A 20,898-nucleotide genomic window follows, 5' to 3' on the forward strand; every position below is an offset into this window, starting at 1 on the left:
AGAAATGAGAAGTGGTACTGCTTCTCTCTGCGTGCACTGGGGGTCACTCTTGTATCAGCTATAATAAAAGCAGACACAAACTTTCCTCCTTCCTTTCATTCTAAATCCTGAATATTAAATTGTGCTTCTGGACCTAAAATATACAACAGGGATTATAGTTTCTGAATAAATCAAGTTCTAACAGTGCATCAACATTTTATTAATTTGTGGCAAACTAGTTGCTTGATCTTCTGGATTGCTTGATTCACTGGATGCACGAGCTCTAAATATTTGAATATGTTTTTGTTGTTTTGTTTTATTTTTTTCATTTTAAAATGTTTTGCTCATATAAAAAACAGAAAAGATTTTTATTGAATATTCACACAGTTCTTCAGTCAAAACCACAGATTTTTGACACATGAGGCAACCACCAATTCTTCAAACCTGATTTCAGCAGGACAATTCCTCTGTCCTATCAAAAATAGCTGAACCTCAAATGGACAATTGCCAGGCCTCTAAGAGCTATAATTTTAATCATCGACTTGCACCCTGTTGCATACATCTCGTGGTCACTTGAGGAAAACTGTGTTACACTTCCAAGCATCCTGACCCACTGATCTTTATGCAGTCCTCAGGTACGTACCATATATTTTGTGGTTACATGGGGGATGGGAACAAAATACCAGTTGGGTTGTATGCATCCACACAACCATGTTACATCATTGTTCCAGCGTCCTTCACTCACTGCGCTTGCACCTAATACTAAAATGGACGGCGCAGGCGCGGGATTTGCGGGGCACGTAGGAGACCGAGGATGTCAATCACCTTTACAAGGGCGTGCTAAACGGTGAGAGGACGGAGCCTCTAGGTGCTGCAGCAATGCCCCACTAGCACCTAGAGGCTCATATGCATATTATAAAAATCATTATTTAGCGCGAACGGCGGCAGGCAGGGAGATATAAGTCACACAGTTATGTTCTGCTGACATTAGCACATCGCTAATAGCCAGCTACATAACGTTATTTCTGATGACACAAACCCTTTAAGTAAGGGTTGCATGACCCGGGTATTTAGGATCCATTAAAGGCAGGGGCAGATTGGACATAGACATTACAGGCAAATTTCCCGGTGGGCCGATGCCCAGGGGGCGCCTGAGCCCTCCTAGGGGCCCTCCAGTGGAAGTTTTTGGGGATGTATCTTGTGCTGCTGGCAGTATTTTGTGCTGGACTATGGTATTTATCTCTGTTGGGGTGGTATAATGTGCCACAATATGTTATTGCTGGCCCTGCCTACTTGTGCTGGTCCTGCCTTCCATCAATTTGGACCCAACTACAAAACGGGGCCACTTTTAGTATTTTTTCCAGGGCCACTTTAAGTTCCCAGTCCACCCGTGATTAAAGGTAGTGACATAGAGGCCACAAAGAACCACGACAACCCACACTAAGTAACTGGTGTGTGACAAATAGGCCGGCCAGGGGGTGGAAGAGTAGCCTCTCAATGACCCAAGGTTGCACAGTAGCACAAGCAAAAGAAGTTTGCAATCACTTTGGCACCTCTGGTCGGTCTTCAGGCAAACGATGAGGTCCCAGATTTAAAGGAATGTACTAAATTGAAGCAAACTGAATAAAGTGCCTACACTCTAAAACTATACTACAAAAAAGTATTAAAATGATGATCTGCAACAACCTGGGATTTATTCAAACCACCTCTTTTTTTTTTTAGCAGTTTATGAATTAATCAGGAGTGGATAGAAAAAAATGTTGTATCTGACCTTCATACTTTCTCTTCAGTTATGATCCACTCCTGATTTGGGCTTAAAAAACTGCATATCAGTGATCAGCACAAGTGATCTATCAAAGTTCATTTCAACTTTCACCCAAAAAGACATTCTCCCGTGCAGATTAATCCAGGAACGGAGAGCACGTCTAACTTCTTGCGGCAGGAGAGGCACAGCATGCTATCCACTCTAAATCTTCACTCCACAGTAAAGTTTGACAAGATGAAGTCTAAACTGTCACTGACCCAGTTATCTATAAAATGTGCAACATCGACAGGCAGCTGATAAAGCATATCTCTGTAGACAGTCCGCACGCTGCTCTATGGTGCCTTTGTGTTGCACTGTATGGCAGCGGCGGAGCTGCACACTAAGCATCACCCTGGTGCCTAAAGGGGCCAAAGCCTATTCTGCCACATAAAAATACTACAACATCATAAATGGCACATGTCAAGAGGGGATAGATTCTGCACTGGGGCTCAGGAGCCTCAAATTATGACTCTGATTCCTGGAATGTTTCTTCATTGGACATCAGATAAAACAATCTGGATATGATATTGTTTTAGTAGTTTGAGTTACAGACTTTTTGTTTTATTTAGCAATTTCTATTTTCAGTAATTCAGTACTTCTGTAAGAACACTAAATATAAAAGAAAAGAGCCTTCTCCCCATGTCTTCCCACTTGAATTTATTGGCATATTTGTCACATAAATACATATTGTCCCGACATCCTTATATGTTTTATATGCGGTTTTCCGGTTATTGGCTTGTTTACTCTTATTTCTTTGATGTCGCCATCTTGGCAAGGGAAGTTTCACTTGGAAATCCTTTTCTGCTGGCTTTCATTTCCTTTTTTAAAACCTATAAAAAAGCAAAAATAGAAGATTATGATATCATGTTGGGGCTAATAACGCTCATTGCTGCTGTCACACAATTAGTGTAATATCTATTAAATGTCTGTATTGATCAGATACAGGAGCTGCAACCAGTATTCTGGTCACCCCTAGGCCGTGTATATTCAGTTAGAGTAACTAGTGAAGCAGTATCTAAGATGGCTAATGGGTATAACGCAGCCTAAGGCAGAGTAGCTAATAAGTATCTGACTGCTAAGGCATGCTCAGGCCATAACTGCAATAAATATATAGCCTGGGGGCTATTTCTAGGTAGGAGTATGATGTACAGTTGTGTCCATTGTGTAGCTACTGTATGTCCTAGGCTTAAAATAGCAGTATCATTCACAAGCAGCCAACGACACACATCATATCTAAAAGGGCTTATTCAGATGAGCGAGGTAAAACTCATCCGAGTTCTGTCCCTGACAAACTGGTGATTTTCCATCCAGGATTGTCTCAGACTGTGCTCAGTTACTCCATTGTTTTCCACCCATATGACATCAGTTATTATCAGTGTTTCAGGTCAAGGAAAAAAACTGATGACTATTGTCAGGAATATGGATTAATATTTACTGTCAGCCATGTCCTCACACCCACTATTTGCTGAAAGATAGCAGAGTTAGTGAACTCCACAGGAGGGCCCTGCTTCAAAGCCGCAGCCAGATAGCAGAAAACTCCTAGAAGGCCACATTTGGTTACATTTCACACCTCCAGCATGGATCCTGCAGGAAAACCCCCCTGCAGGGGGTCTAAGCCATTCCCCATTTCAATCGAATCTAGCAGACAGCATGGAACCGGCGATTTCTAAGGAATCATTAATCGCCCGGCCATCGCAGGCGCAAACCAGATACATCTTTGTGTCCTGGTGGCCACGATGAACATGCCCATGGTTTTAGTTTAATGGTGGGATGCCAGGGAAGGAAGATATACATAACTCCCCATTGAAACCACATAGCGGCACCATGTTTGGACTCTAGTTGTATCCAGAACCCAGGCGGATCAATTGGGCCCGGAACCACCTCCCTACGACATTCTGGTCTGGAGCTATGAACCCTAAAGGGTTTTGTGGGTCATTTACAGCCAGCCCAGAAGAGGGGGGAGTGGAACCTTCCCAGAGGAGGGGCTGGCTACAGGTTAAAAGGCTTGTGCCAGCAAGCGGGTGTGTCTTTTTCTGAAAGGGGGTCACATTGTGCAAATGTGTTTGGAGAGACCTGGAAACCAGCTGACATCACTGCCCTCCATGTGACTACAGCAAAAGAAGATTCATCTACCCGGTAACTGACTTGTGCTCTGTGTAATCCTATTTGTACCATATTACCTGTATCAGTAACCTCAGACCACTGTATATATTCTTAGTGTATATTGTGTTATCTAGTGTGCCCTTAAGGCGATTAAATATATAATTTAATCTTGTGCTGTCTTGTATCTCGATCACGAATCCCCACACCCGTGTTTCGGCTTAGTTATAAGCTACCGCGGGTTGGTTTCTCACCCTATATAATCCCGTTAGTGGACAGGGCTTATATCAAACGAGAAGCTGGTGGCAGATTACCCGGGCTGAGAAGGCGCTGTTTTTCTGCGGCAGTGAAAAGGCTCTCTCAGCTTGTTGCCTCTCTGTGCCCGCGTGGACGGGAGGTGTCTGTGTAAACTGTACCAAGCTGACCTTACATGCTCCTCCAGGAGGGCGTCTCGTGAGCTCGACGTAGTTGACGTCAAACGGGCACGAGGGGTGGTATCCGTCACAACTATCCACCCAGCATCTCCTAGTAACCATGTGAAATATGGACCACCCCCGGATGGCATCCATATAGTTTCATTTTGTTTTCACTGACCCATTGACTTGAATAGGCCAGTCCAGCATGAAAAACAGATAAAGATAGTGCATGCTGAAATTTTCTCTAAACGGAGGGATAGTCGTGAAAAAAAAAAAAATGACATGTGAGTTGGCGAATTGGCTGTAATTGGGGAGTGTTCAGTCTGCGTGCTGTCCATTTTAAACTTGGTCTGACTGAGTACATATCAATCTGTTAAATTTGGAGTACCGCACACTGTTCCTTTTCACACCCATTGAAATTACGACTTGTAAGGGTGAGATAAACTTCCCCCCTCCTTTCCCCCACCCCCTCCCACCCTCCCCTTCCTATCCTCCCATCCGCTCTACCCACTATAACCTTAAATTAGGGATATGATGTAATTATTTATGTATCAACGAGTCCGGGAATATCATCAATTGTTTAATGATTATATATTACTTCCCTATAGATGTACCAATTATCCCATCTTCTGATGTATTACTCAATATAATTCACTACTTTATTCTATATGTCTAAATATGCGTTTCGTGACCAGCGTGCCTGGCGTCCCTCGTTGTTTTAAGGGCGCGCTTTCTATGATATTGCCCTGCATCCAGCGACACGTACTACAGGGAGCCAGCTACAGGTAAATACCGATGGTGCCTTAACCCCTTGCTGCCCGAACCTTCCCACCATTTGAGAATATAGAACTATTTGAATATGTATCTAATAATATTACCTCTGCAATATGCCTACCTTGTTACTGCTCCTGCTAGTGCTGTTTAGTTCATTAGACCTCTACTGGCCACACAGACAGATATATATATATATACAGACGTATATACTACTTATACATATATATTGGCCAAACAAGGTTACGAGTCAGTAAGGTCCTGTGACCCACTATGAGAACAACAGCCCGCATTCCTGTATATTACCATGCCATTATTACAACCTCTATACCATAGTTGGATATACGATTTTGTTCACTCTCAGACTTTTACAAGCTGTCTCTTGCTTTTAGTTCCTTCACACCTTTATATTTTTTCACTATGTTCTGATTTTGTGTTCTATATATATAAAAAATCCTTTTCTATATTTTTTTCATCATCAATTTGATCTCTATGCATGTACCCCATTGCTGACGGAAGTAGGTATTGCTTTGTTTTAGATTAAGACCGCTGAAGAAGGCCCTGACATGCCGAAACGTCCAGTCGCCATACTGATTTATACATGCCTGCTTTATATACCCTGTAACTGCACTGGATCATGATGATCATATGATGATACAAGATTAAAACCTAACAGCAAAGAAAAATACTGTGTGCTGCAATTTTCTACTACTTGACTGAGTACATAGGCCCTGATTTATCATTCCTTCACTCCAGAATTCTAGGATTCAAAAAGTCGCAAAATAGGGCGACTTTTTACACTCACTTGTACATAATTTTGTGATTTTTTGCATTTGTACACCACTCACTCCAGTTTTGTAATATGGGTGGAAAAGTGGGTGTGGCTAGCTATGTTAATGAGTTTCACTCCAGATTTACCATTGCGAAAAAGTCGCAATCTCACTCCAGGAGGAGGGTGGAGTAGGAAAAGTGCAGTGGCTTCTCTAGACAATAGTGTTAGGTTTAAGGATAAGACAAAATTTATCAAACAACCTGTGAAATTTGATAAATGTGGCACAAAGTACACCAACACAGACTCAAGCAAAAGTCACTTCACATATTCTTCTCATGATAGTGTAAAAAAACGTGCATTGAGTGTATAGCACATCATTTGTATATTGTGGGGAGGGGAACTGAGTGTCAGTTACATATCAGTAGTTCCTTATTGCGCCTCAGACATAGGCCTCATGCACACAACCGTTCCATTTTTTGCAGTCCGCAAATTGCGAATCCGCAAAACACGGAAGCCGCCCGTGTGCCTTCCGCAATTTGCAGAACGGAACAGGCAGCCCATTGTAGAAATGCCTATTCTTGTCCGCAAAACGGACAAGAATAGGACATGTTATATTTTTTTTGCGGGGCCACAGAACGGAGCAACGGATGCGGACAGCACACGGAGTGCTGTCCGCATCTTTTGCGGCCCCATTGAAATTAATGGGTCCGAACCCGAGCCGCAAGAACTGCGGCTCGGATGCGGACCAGAACAACGGTCGTATGCATGAGGCCATACTGTCAGCTGAACAGTGCACAGTGCAAACCACATCTATGCTCTATAGGGAAGCACAGCAGATTACGCTTTCCTATACAGTAAAAAAGAAAGGTCTGACATATTCCAAAAGTCTGTCTTTTGACATGTGCTGAGTATATGGGGCACATACCATGAACAGGACCACATGACGAGACGTGAATAGAGCTTAATGCTCCTAGTCACTTCCTGGAGACAACGATAGCACAACCCGGACAACCCGCATGTGGACATGATTTTTGGTCACACGTACACATAGGACCAGAACCTAATAGTCTATGACATTTCAAGTCAATTAAAGGGGTTATCCAATACTAACTTTTTTTAGCAGACCTCTACAGAGTGGCTGGACCCACAGTGGGGTTAGTGCTTACCTGGTCCCCACTGCTGAATCCCAGATGCATCTCACCCCAGCCGCTTCGGCAGATTCCAGATCTCTGGGAATCAACATCCTGTTGATGGGTGTCAAATGACTGCTGCAGCCAATCACTGGCTGCAGTTGTGACCTGTCACCCGTGCAGCACGTCACCCAGTGATTGGCTGCAGCAGTAATGTGATGCCCGTCAACAAGATGTTGATTTGCAGAGACCTGGAACCTGCCGAGGCCAACCATGGAGTGGGGACCAGGTAAGTACAAACCCCACCGCAGGTCCAGCCACTCTGAAGAGGTCTGTTAAAAAAGCTTAGTCTTGGTCCTAACCCCTTTAATTTCCAATCATTGCAAGTTCCATAAGGCATATACACACTGCTTCTCTATCTATAAAGACATCACAGCCTCCAATATGGTCACCCTAGGAAAGTTAAAAAAATAAAAAGGAATAAGCAGCTACAACTAAACGCTGCCCACTGGGGCCCACACCAATCGCGAGAACAGGAGTCTGTGCTCCTCCGTTTATATGGAGCAGCAGTCACGCATGCGTGCTGCCTCTCAGTTCAGTTCTATGGGGCTGCCGAGATAGCTGAGCACTTGTACTTGGTTATGTCCGACAGTCCCATACAAGTAAATGGAACAGCGGACACGCATACATATCTGCCACCCAATCAAACGGGGAGCTTAGGCCCCTGCTCTTTTGGGGGCCCCAATGGTTGGACCCTGGTGTAGCAGTTTTTTTTTTATAAATGACCCCCTTAATCCTTAATGGGAGAACCCCTTTATCTTGTAATGACAGGAGGCTAAAGAAGTTAACCCCTTAAGCACCCCCATTCAGTGAGCTCTCTCAGTCAGACAGTGTGAGAACCACCTACTCATTTGGTGCTTCCGACTCTCCACAAAGGAGCAAAATAGAATAAAAACGAAATATACAGCACACAAAATACAGAAACCACTATCAATTTTAACCCAGGTGACAACAAATAATGGAGGAAATTTGCATGTTGATAGGATCTCTCGGTAATGTGACCATGTTTAAGTATTAAAGTCATATACATTGCATTTCTGCTAAAATCAGTTTCTGAGGTACAAGCAGCAAGTAAATGACTGTGAAGAAGGGAAACCACAAGCATTAATTACAAATTCACTACATTATCAATCTGCACATTCCTCATGGCAATGCGGAGGCCAGTTCAGAGCCCAGGCGATTGCGGTCATGGCGTTGGGTTTGCTTTCATACCATTCTACCAGCTTGATTCACTGTGCAAATAGAAAACTATCTGCCTTTCCCCTTGCCAAGTCGTTCTTATCAAAACAGCATAGTCCAAGGGAGGAAAATACACAGCCGAAAACATTATGGTAATGAATATGTTGATGAAATACAGAAAAATGCAAATCCATCCTCACATGGAAATAGAAAATTAATGATTGCCTGCAAATCTGTATTGAGATGGGATTGATGCAAAAATTATTTAGAAACTAGACTACTGAGCAGCGCCATCAAATAAATTATGGACAAAACGGGATGGAAATGAATAAACAACCCCGTACTTTAACCTCATAGTAATTATCTAACAGGAGCAAAAAATGCCTCAAAAACTAGCAAAATTTGCAACGGATACAAGTTCATTGTCCATGTTGAAGGAGTTGTTTGGGATTAGAAAAAAAGGGTATTTCTTCCCAGAAACAAGGCCACTTGTCCATGGGCAGTATCTGGTATTGTAACTGATTCCGATCGTAGTGAATGCACATCCGTAAATGGCACAATTTCCGAAGAAAGACAGGAAACTCTGGGGCACATTTTTTTAAGACCGGCGTTTTAGACTCCGGTCTTAATAAAGCCCCATAGCTGGCGGAGGAGCGTCGAAGTTATGTAGTGGTGCCGGCCTCTCCATAACTTTGGCGCATCCAGCGCCAATTCTAAATGTAAGACCGCTTTCTTGCTGTCTTATGTTTAGACCATTTTCTACGCCTAAAACAGGCGTAGAAAATGATGAATGAGATGGGCCAGAACTGGATGGATAACAGGCCGAAACGGATGGACAAATGTCTTTTTTCGACCTTATATACTATGTTACTATGTAACCCACTCTGTTTTTTAATCACCAGACAACACAGAGATTAATACCTTTCTCACCCCAAAATCTTATTCAAGGCGTGTTCATACGATGGAAATTTCATGCAGATTTCACAACATATTTCACTTCTGCGTGAAATCTATACACAATCTGCATCTCACTGATTTCAATAGGAAGTCGGCACAGCAGTACACATGGTTATGGAATTTACTGCCGCAGATCTGAACGATGCGTCATGGATTTAAAAGTGGTCACTACTTGATGTGGTTCCAATGTGAAAACCATAGGGGGTTGCCGCATGCAGATGAGCACCATTCAATGGAATTGCAATTCTGTGGCAGAAATTCTAGGGTCGATTTCGGACGCAGATCTTTAGCCTCAAAGGAGTTTTTATTGAGTCTTTCTCAATACCTTACCCCATTACTTAGCTATCAAGCAGCAATGTCACAATCAACCTGGACCGATATGCATTTTTTGCGTATCGTATGCTGACCCATTTGTTTCTATGGGTCCGCAAAAAATGAGGTCAGCACACGGATATCATCAAAGGACAGAGCAGAATTCAATGTTACTCCCAGGCAGCGGGCCTGCGAGACTGTAATGGATAGGTCAGGTAGGGGGGCTGAGTGACATGGGGGAAAGACAATGAAGTTTTCTCCATGTTGAGTTTTAGAAAGCAGGAGGAGAAAAATGAAGATATTGCTGACTAGTGATAAGCGGCAGGGGCAATATTCGAATTCGCGATATTTCGCGAATATTTGGGCGAATATTTGTCATATATTCGAGAATTTGCGATTATTTTCTTGATTGCGAAAATCAGCAATGTAATATGCGCGTATTGCGCGCTCAATACATGCGTGGGTCACTGTTGCTATATTTTTCAAGCTGCTAGAATTTTCCTGAGACTGGAGAAAATGGTTGGCACGGCAGAACATTACCATAACTTTATATGCAAATAGAGTGCTCCAATATATTCGCAATTGCGCCATTCAGCTATTAATGATGCGCATATTTTGGCACAATACGTGCAACTTTACATTTTAGCAGGTCTGACTACTTATTACTGATTGGTGCACTAAGTAATGTTGTGAACTTGTGACATCACAACACTATGTATGTATGTAGAATGTATGTATGGATCAGCTACACTATATCAGGATATAACCTAGACTGACTATCTCCCACTAACTATCTGTATTATATCTATAAGCTAACTAACTAACTAACTATCTAATGTAATGACACAGGAAAGCAGAGAGCACTGCAATAACACTGCTGTCTCTCTCTCAGATCTGCAAAATACTGCATACAAGGGCTACTGGGGAGGTTCTTATATAGTAAAGGGGTAGGCAACTTTCCTATTGGTTGCTAGGGATGTTGCTAAGCTCAGACAAAGACATTGCAGCCTTCTCATTGGCCCACAAGCAAGAAGGGAGGTTACTGATGAGAAAAAAATCTAGAATATTCGAGATTACGAATATATAACACTATATTCTAAATCTTCGTAAATTCTCGAAGTGGCAATATTCGCGATTAAAATTCGCGATTCGAATATTGGCGCCCAACACTATTGCTGACAGACACGCTGGGATTCTGGATAGCAGGGAAGTGACATCTGGGTCAGAGAGGTAGATTTGAGTACCGTCAGCATAGAGGTGGATATCTAGATGTCTGGACATCGCCAAAAATCTTGCAATCCTTTCTTCTTGAGGAGAGCTAATTTGCATACTTATATTATAAAGACATAGTTGTAGAAACAATTAGGCTCCATGCACAGGTATAGCATGAAGCTGGCACATATTCCATACTACAAAGCTTATGGTGCTGCATTAGGGCATCTTCTGCCGCTCTGGTTATCTCCTTGGAAGGCTGATATGATTTCTATAGGGATAGATCAGATGACAACGGTGGGCAATTGCTGACTGCAGTGGTGACATCCCATTCACAGTTACTGTTGCCAATGGCTGGCCACCATAGTCCGCTGACATTTCAGAAACATCAGTAGCAGTGGGGGGTCCAGAGCGCAGGGGTCCAGACCACAATCTGAGAAGTATATTGCAAAGCTTGTTTTTTTTTCCCAATTTGGAGCCTAAATTGAATGTAAATAGTAATAAAGTAATATATACAGTTACCAGGTCCTCATCCATGTGAACATATGTGAGCTGTAAAGGAAGAAAATACTAGGCAGGATGCTAAATCCCAGCTCCGCATTACTGTGAGCAGTACAGGAGTCAGTATAGGGCCAACTTTCTCGTAAAAAGCTTTAAACACATTCCCGAGTCCAAGCACGTAACATCTAATCATAAAACATTCATTCCTGATTACCATAGCTGCTGATTTACACAACATGCACATAGGGAAGGTTCATTGAAGCTGTGAAGGAGGAAAGGTTTGAATGGATTAGGGTGAATCTCATGGTCGGCAGGTACATTTCTGACTAAAAACTTGTATATATTGTAGAAGCAAAACTTTTATATAGACTGCAAATAAATAATGGAAAATCTAGAGCTTCTCAGTGAATTTAGAAAATGCTTTACTTTATTAGAACATGTCAGTCGCATGAGGTCTATCCCTCTACACACAAACGTGTAAGCATGTACAGGGATGGACCTCATGTGATGAACATTTCCATTATGTATGATGGATACAGTCTTGGAAGCTATCAAGCTGTCCTCTGCATGCTCACAATGCTGGACAAGCGGACAAGACTATTTGTATTGTGGTGGACATCCATTATCTTCTGTGATACTGCAAAATACCTGAAAGAGCATCAGCTCCAGTGTCCAAGAGATCATGGAGAGAAGATAGGACAATTATAGATTTTAGGAGAGAAAGTGTATGTTGTATTTCTCATTATGATGACAGGCTCAGGTGCAGGGCCAGTTGTAGACAAAATGTAGCCCTGGGCAAAATCAAAAGTGGGGCAGTATTCACTGCTGCTGTCCCATAGACATACAGCAGTGAGCAGGAAGAGAGAAGGGAGACGACACATGCGCACACCGTCTCCTCAAACAGCTGATGGGCAGGGGTGCCGGGTGCCCCTACAGTACCCTAGTAGTAATAATATAACCATAATGTCCCCCTGTAGTTTCCCCTACTAGTTCCAATATGCAATGCTCCCCCATAGTTCCAGTATATATATATACAGTGGGATGCGAAAGTTTGGGCAACCTTGTTAATAGTCATGATTTTCCTGTATAAATCGTTTGTTGTTACGATAAAAAATGTCAGTTAAATATATCATATAGGAGACACACACAGTGATATTTGAGAAGTGAAATGAAGTTTATTGGATTTACAGAAAGTGTGCTATAATTGTTTAAACAAAATTAGGCAGGTGCATAAATTTGGGCACTGTTGTCATTTTATTGATTCCAAAACCTTTAGAACTAATTATTGCAACTCAAATTGGCTTGGTAAGCTCAGTGACCCCTGACCTACATACACAGGTGAATCCAATTATGAGAAAGAGTATTTAAGGGGGTCAATTGTAAGTTTCCCTCCTCTTTTAATATTCTCTGAAGAGTAGGAACATGGGGGTCTCAAAACAACTCTCAAATGACCTGAAGACAAAGATAGTTCACCATCATGGTTCAGGGGAAGGATACAGAAAGATGTCTCAGAGATTTCAGCTGTCTGTTTCCACAATTAGGAACATATTGAGGAAATGGAAGACCACAGGCTCAGTTCAAGTTAAGGCTCGAAGTGGCAGACCAAGAAAAATCTCGGATAGACAGAAGCGACAAATGGTGAGAACAGTCAGAGTCAACCCACAGACCAGCACCAAAGACCTACAACATCATCTTGCTGCAGATGGAGTCACTGTGCATCGTTCAACCATTCGGCGCACTTTACACAAGGAGAGGCTGTATGCGAGAGTGATGCAGAGGAAGCCTTTTCTCCGCCCACAGCACAAAAAGTGCCGCTTGAGGTGGGCTAAAGCACATTTGGACAAGCCAGCTTCATTTTGGAATAAGGTGCTGTGGACTGATGAAACTAAAATTGAGTTATTTGGCCATAACAAGGGGCGTTATACATGGAGGAAAAAGAGCACCGCATTCCAAGAAAAACACCTGCTACCTACAGTAAAATATGGTGGTGGTTCCATCATGCTGTGGGGCTGTGTAGTCAGTGCAGGGACTGGGAATCTTGTCAAAGTTGAGGGACACATGGATTCCACTCAGTATCAGCAGATTCTGGAGACCAATGTCCAGGAATCAGTGACAAAGCTGAAGCTGCGCTGGGGCTGGATCTTTCAACAAGACAACGACCCTAAACACTGCTCAAAATCCACTAAGGCATTTATGCAGAGGAACAAGTACAACGTTCTGGAATGGCCATCTCAGTCCCCAGACCTGAATATAATTGAAAATCTGTGGTGTGACTTAAAGAGAGCTGTCCATGCTCGGAAGCCATCAAACCTGAATGAACTAAAGATGTTTTGTAAAGAGGAATGGTCCAAAATACCTTCAACCAGAATCCAGACTCTCATTGGAACCTACAGGAAGCGTTTAGAGGCTGTAATTTCTGCAAAAGGAGGATCTACTAAATATTGATTTCATTTCTTTTTTGTGGTGCCCAAATTTATGCACCTGCCTAATTTTGTTTAAACAATTATAGCACACTTTCTGTAACTCCAATAAACTTCATTTTACTTCTCAAATATCACTGTGTGTGTCTCCTATATGATATATTTAACTGACATTTTTTAACGTAACAACGTTAAATACAGGAAAATCATAAAGATTAACAAGGTTGCCCAAACTTTCGCATCCCACTGTATAATGTCCCCCTGTAGCGCCAGTATATAATGCTCCTCTATTCTTCCCCAGTAGTGCCAGGTATATATAATGAGCTCCTTCCCCCCTTTCCTGGTGCCCCCAGCAGTGTGGACATTTAGTATAAAATAAAATAATAAACACCTCCCTCCCGTCCCCCGCCGCCGTCTGCGATGCAGACCACAGTTTTATCTGTGGCTTGTGTTGCTGCGTCCTGATGCATGCGGTCCCAATGACATCACCACTCCTGCTCCGGGTCTCACGTGTTGATGTCATCATGCAAGACCCAGAGCAGGAGGTGTTGATGTCATTGTGGCTTCTTGCACTGTTCTAATGCCTCACAGGCTTGTACTGTAAGTTAGACGGCCATGAGTGTGCCCCCCTTTATGGGTAACAAAGTGGCGCCCTGGGCAGATGACTACGCTCCCCTATCCATTGTTCCGGCCCTAATGAAGAGCACATTACCGCAGGAGGTATAACAGGAGAGGACTATAACTCTCAGCATGTCGAAGCCATTATTATTTAATATCAGAGCACATTACAGGGGAACGTATAAGAGGATTGGACTACAACTCCCAGCATATCCAAGCCGTTATTATGCAATATCAGAGTACATTATAAGAGGAGGTATAAGAGGAGAGGACTACAACTCCCAGCATATCCAGGGTGTTGTAATGTACCCTGATATTACATAATACTGGCCTGGACATGCTGAGAGTTGTAGTCCTCTCCTGTAGTAATGTACTCTGATATTACATAACAAGCTGGACATGCTGGGAGTTTTAGTCCTCTTCTCATACCTCATCTTGTAATGTACTCTGATATTACATAAAAGGAGGTATAAGAGGAGAGGACTACAACTCCCAGCACTTCCCTGGCACTTACATTGAATCCTTTACTTCTTCCCATGCATCACTGGTCTTTTTTGTGCTGTCTTAGCATGAGCTGCAGCAACTGACGGAGGCTTCTCTCACCCCCAGTCAGTCAGAAGAGCCGCAGATATGGCTCCCTGTGGCTAACTGAGGGGGAGAGAAGCACCCCGGCTGCCCCCGCTAACCTTCCATTCACAAAGTTCTTCTCTCTCCTCCCCCGTGTTTTACTGGCCGGCAGTGGGTGTGTGGTCTCACTGATGTGGGGGCGTGGCTTCACACGGTTTAGAGGCATGTTTTTTTTGTGTTGTGGGCATGGTTTGGGACGTGGCCGGTGAGGTCCGGCTACGTTCAGCTGAACAGCAGCACTGAAGCAGGGGGCCCCTTATACCATAGGGGCCCTGGGCAATTGCCCAGTTTGCCCACCCTAATGCCGGCCCTGCTCAGGTGTGAAGTGAACAGAGACTAACATGTTCTTCTATACCCAGTCAGTAATTATGTACTGCCTTGATCTGCTGCCCTAAAACAATACCAAAACAAAAAGAAAACTCCTGCTTGCTTTCAGTGAATATAAGGATTCTTGTTCACACTAAACCAGCAAAAATAGAACAATCAGGGGTCATTAATCAAGACCAGTGTTTTCTCACTGCTTGTCCTTAATTTATGCACTTAATTTATGATAAGGTACACCGTACACGCCTAGAATGTCTATGGCAGCTCATAGCTGGTGTAGATTCTGGTCCTCATGTATGCCAGATATCGGAATAAATGATGATAAATCTGATGGGACCAATGCCCACACCATGCCCACACCACACACCCCTTTTCAAAAGTGGCAAGGGCAGCATAAAAAGCCAATTACTCAAAGTTTGTGACTTTTTACTCCAGTTTTCTTGAGTAGGGCATATCAAATGACCTTCATTTTGTTTTTGTTTCTTTTTAATCAACCTTATATAGAATTGTGTGTAATCTATACATAATAATATATTACAATGGGAACCCTTTATCAAGCATCAGGGAAGGGGACAAATAAATACATATGATTAGTTGAGCAGCGATCTTCTATGGGAAAAAAAACGAGCACTAAGAGATTTGGAGCAGGTCCAATGCTCTTGTTCACACTGTGTAAATAAAAAGCAGAAGTATCTCTGGCTCTAAACGTCTCTTCCAAAAGTAACACATAGGTCTCGGGGACTCACCACCACCACCACCACCTCAGAAGGGATCGAGGGTACAAAGGCCTCCTATTCAGTCCTGTATCTCCTGGTGGTGAGTCCCCAGGACCTCTGTGTTACTATTGGAAGAGACGTTTAGAGCCAGAGATACTGGTGAGGTGGCATTGTACAAGCTGGTCTTCTAACAGAGCAGTGCGCTTTGGTAACGGGGCAAACGCTGACATATGCTTCCTGTCACTCTATATCTGACCTAGGTCTGGCGTTATTTTTTATGATATCAGTCACCTGATGAGCACACAACCCAGTGGAGGGCATACTGGCCCATAGGCTGATAGAAAGTTAACCATGCCTGTAAGGCAGCAATGGGGACGCAGGTTAAGGCGGTCATGCTGCAATGCTAAATTAGAGGGGTCTGACATGGCCCCATTAGTGCAAATTGTGCAGAGATACCTGGTGCGTAGCATGACGAGCTCATACTGACAAGACAGGGTGAGAGGGAGTATAGACAGACATATGGCAGACCTCCCGAAACAGTACTTGAAATCCAGGATGATTGGGAAATAGCAGCTGCCTGGGAACAACTAAATCTTGAGGCAGCAAAAGTGTGCAGCTCATATGTGAGCTTACAAGAGAAAAACTACACATAAGGATCCCATACCATAGTGAAATGTTCATTTTGACTGGAGGCCTGCGTGCTATGGTAGTGTTTTAAAGGGTTCCTCCAATGTTAATCACAGCCGTATAATCCAACTGAATTTTAAACGCTACTTTGCAGAAGAGATTTGGGCATCCTATGGTTGCCTAGAAAATCCATCCCATTTTGCGCCTAGCTGCATTTCCCATCACAACTTTTAAGCTTACGGAATGAGATGTGTCACTGGCAGGGGCGTAGCTATATGGGCCCAAACTCAGAAGGGGCCCACCTACAAGGAGGACTAAAAGATTTTATTGTCAGGGCAGTATTATACGAAATTATTTACAGCGAAACTGTAGGAAACAGACAGACTGGCTGCCGGGCCTCATCTGAGAGAGCGATCTTGACTAGCCTCAGTAGTGGGGTTTGCACAGGAGTTGGGAGTTGCAAAGAAGTTACTGGGGGAGAAGGACCCGTTCAAAAATTTGCCGTGGGGCCCAGTCATTTCTAGTTACGCCACTGGTCACTGGAGCTACCCTTTAAGAACATTTATCATGATCATCGTCCAAGTCCTAACCTTCCCTTACTGCTTTTCGGTCATAAACTATTGACTTACATTGTATAGACTTGAACTCTCAAATTATTATTGAGAGATGTCTAAAAATGTATGTGATGCAAAAATACATCACAAAATTATGGAAAAAAAATCCTGCAGAGAGATCATAGAAGAAATTGTCTCAATCCCAGCGTGGGCCATTGTAGACTTGAAATACAGTTTTACTTTGATGCATTCTCCACAGTGGTCTGTAAAGATAATTCTAATACTATAATACGATTTTTTTTTTGTACATGGTTTCTGAGTCATGCTTTGAAATTACTTTACGTTATATGACAAAATGGTGAACAATCTAAATTCAGCCACAGCATTGCCAGGATCACATAATCAAGCTGGGAAAGAATTATGCTGGGGGCTTTCCTAAGGCTACAAGGGAACGGATAGATAACGCTTATCAGCCAGCTCATCTGTGTCATTGTCACATTAATATCCTATGACAGGGTGAATTGTTAAAAGGGATAAAATGAGCTACAAGGCTAAAAAATGTTATGCCAGATAATCCCAGGGAATTTGGAGCTTGACAAGGAAGATCTAAAAAGATGTGAAGCTTTCACCCTGATTCTAATTTGTGGGTTTCTACAGGAGGAGGGAAGGTGATTTCTCATTAATGTTTGAAATGATATAAAAGCTCAGGAGTTGGTAAAATTCAATATATTTGGTCAATTTCCATTGGGTCTTTTGTTAGGGATGAAAAAGTCCATGATTGTAAAAATATAATGCAATAAATAATAAAACAACAAAATAACCAACCTCACATACCGTAATACAGTATCACATTAAGCTGCAGTTTGTGCTCTAGGGCAACTTCGTACATAAGACCCCTTTATAATGCTGAACTGAGTAGACAATTGTCGGGAAGGAAGAGTTTTGTTCTTGGTGGCACCTTTACAGTGGCAGATTATCGCTAACGAGCATTCCTATGAATGCTTCTTCGCGATTAACTGTCCATAAAGGGGCCTTAAGTTACATAGTTGGTTGCAAAAAGACCCAAGTTCAACTGTTTATTACTTAGAAACTCAAACTGACCCAGAGAAAGGTAAAAGCCACTGTAAATGGCAGAGATCAAATTCACCATAAAGTAGAAAAAAATCCTTCCTGAACCCTGCTAGCAATTGGACAGATCCCTGGCTCAACATACTAGTAACCTGTATACTGTACTTTAAAAAGAAGATATCTAACTGCTTCTCAAAAGTGTTCTCCTGCATTTACATATTGATGACCCAGATGCACACTGATGTAAAAGCAAACAAGGACTAAATTGGATTACTGTTATACTTACTATTGCACAAAATTGTGTCGGACCTATCTAGCAGTGACAAATTGGCTTCCAACAGACGGGACCTACACCATCAGACCTGCTTCTCTTGGGCATTTGGCCTACAAAATTTCAGGGCAATGTAGAATCCAACTATATCTCACTTTGATTAAAAGTGGGAGTGCAAGGTCCAAAATGGGGGCAGCCTCTTCCGCAAATGTGCAATGCAAAAAAACAAAGTTAGACCAGCACTTCCAAAAAAATATGAAAACAATGGTTCAGGTGCACACTACCATGGTTCAGGGCACACAGGAAAGGCAGCGGGAGATTAGGGAGGTTACCAAGTGGCTCAAGAACTAGAGTCGGAAGGAGGGGTGTGGGTTCCTGAAGAACTGTGCCGGCTTTTTTGTCGGCTACAGGCTCTGTCGTAGGGATGGATCTCAATGGGGAAGGGGCAGCAGTTTTGGGGAAGAAGATGGCTAGAAGGTTGGAGGAGTGTTTAAAGTAGGGACTGGGGAAGGGTGACTACCTTATAAAAAAGAAAGATAGTGCAGGTAGTGAGCTGGGGCAAGGTAATGGAGCTGGGGGGCGGGGGGGTGCATTGAGGAGCTAGATCAGTTCATAAGGAAAGGTCTAGGGTAAAAAATATCAGAAAAATATCTTAATTGTATGTACACTAATGCCAGAAGCCTGACTAATAAAACTGAACTGGAAGTAGTAATGTCTGAGGGAGATTATGCATAGTGGGAATAACTGAGACATGGCTGGATGATAACTATGACTGGGCAGTTAATGTACAAGGTTACAGTCTGTTTAGAATGGATCGCAAAAACCAGAGAGGGGGAGGGGTTTGCCTTTATGTAAAGTCCTGTCTAAGGCCCACACTCCGGGAAGATATAAGTGTGGGACATGAACATGTGGAGTCACTGTGGGTAGAGATACATGGAGGCAAAAACAATAATAAAATACTGATGGCGGTTTGTTATAAGCCTCCCAATATAACTACAAACAGCCAGGGAGAAAAAAAAGCTCACCTTCTCCCTGGCTGTGACATGGTCCGCTGCAATTGGGTAGCTCACAGCCAGGGAGAAGGTGAGCCGAGGAGATCCAGCCTCAGGCTGGGTCTCCTAGGCAACCTGTTAGTGTTTGACTCAGTGTCATACACTAACAGGCAATGCATTACAATACAGATGTAGTGTAATGCATTGCAGAGGGGATCAGACCCCCAAAAGTGAATGTCATAAATAAAGTAAAGTAAAAAAAGTTTAAAAAAAAGTGTTTTTAATAAAATTAATAAAGTGCGGTAATAAAATTAATAAAGTAAAAAAGAAAAGAAAAACGCCCCTTTCCCCTTATTTTATAAGAAAAAACAAACAAAAACCCACACATATTAGGTATCGCCGCGTCCTTAATGACCGGCTCTATAAATATATCACATGATCCACCCTGTCCGATAAACACCATAAAAAATAAAAAAAGTGTAAAAAAAAGCCATTTTTGTCACATTACATCATAAAAATTGCAACAGCAAGTGATCAAAAAAGCGTATGCCCCCCAAAATAGTACCAATCAGACCGTCACCTCATCCTGCCTGAGAGAATCGATCAAAAAATAAAAAAGCTATGGCTCTCAGACTATGAGACACTAAAATATCATGCTATATATAAAATGCTATTATTGTGTAAAACTTAAATAAATAAGAAAAAGTAGACATATTAGGTATTTCCATGTGCGTAACGATCTGCTCTATAAAAAAGTCACATGACCTAATCCCTCGGTTAAACGCTGTAAAAATAAAAAATAAAAAATAAAAATGGTGCCAAAACATAAATTTTTTGTTACCTTGCCTCACAAAAAACATAATATAGAGCAATAAAAAATCATATGTACCCAAAATAGTACCAATAAAACTGGCACCTTATCCCGTAGTTTCCAAAATATGGTCACTTTTTTGAGTTTATACTGTAGCGGTGCAACAGGGGGGCTTCAAATAGGACATGGCATCTAAAAACCAGTTCAGCTAAATTTGCCTTCCAAAAACCATATGGCGTTCCTTTCCTTCTGCGCCCTGCCGTGTGCCCGTACAGCAGTTTTACGATCACATGTGGGGTGTTTCTGTAAACCGCAGAATCAGGGTAATAAATATTGAGTTTTATTTGGCTGTTAACCCTTGCTTTGCTACTGGAAAAAATTGATTAAAATGTAAAATCTGCCAAAAAAGTAAAATTCTGAAATTTCATCTCCATTTTCCATCAATTCTTGTGGAACACCTAAAGGGTTAAGAAAGTTTGTGAAATCAGTTTTGTATACCTTGAGGGGTGTAGTTTCTAATATGTTGTCATTTTTGGGTGGTTTCTGAAGTACAATGCAGCTTCAGTAAATAAAAGTAATTGTTATATATGTGGGACCGCTAAGCCTCACCTAGGTACTGTGCCCGTAATATTGCCCTCTAGTGTCGAGGAATGTTTTTTGCAATTATTCTCAAATTC

General features: G+C 42.4%; 1 protein-coding gene across 1 annotated transcript in view; it reads right to left on the bottom strand.

Annotated features, from left to right (window-relative positions):
- Positions 1-2,432: 2,432 nt before the first annotated feature.
- Positions 2,433-20,898, bottom strand: part of ODAD1 (outer dynein arm docking complex subunit 1) — a 179,116-nt gene continuing 160,650 nt past the window's right edge. The window contains exon 15 of the mRNA XM_040415604.1: positions 2,433-2,613. Within this exon, the coding sequence (XP_040271538.1) occupies positions 2,530-2,613 (84 nt within the window). The 3' untranslated portion in view covers positions 2,433-2,529. The remainder of the gene's footprint in view (positions 2,614-20,898) is intronic.

This window comes from Bufo bufo, chromosome 1 (genome assembly GCF_905171765.1).
Source record: "Bufo bufo chromosome 1, aBufBuf1.1, whole genome shotgun sequence".
In the NCBI taxonomy this organism is placed as follows: Eukaryota; Metazoa; Chordata; class Amphibia; order Anura; family Bufonidae; genus Bufo; species Bufo bufo.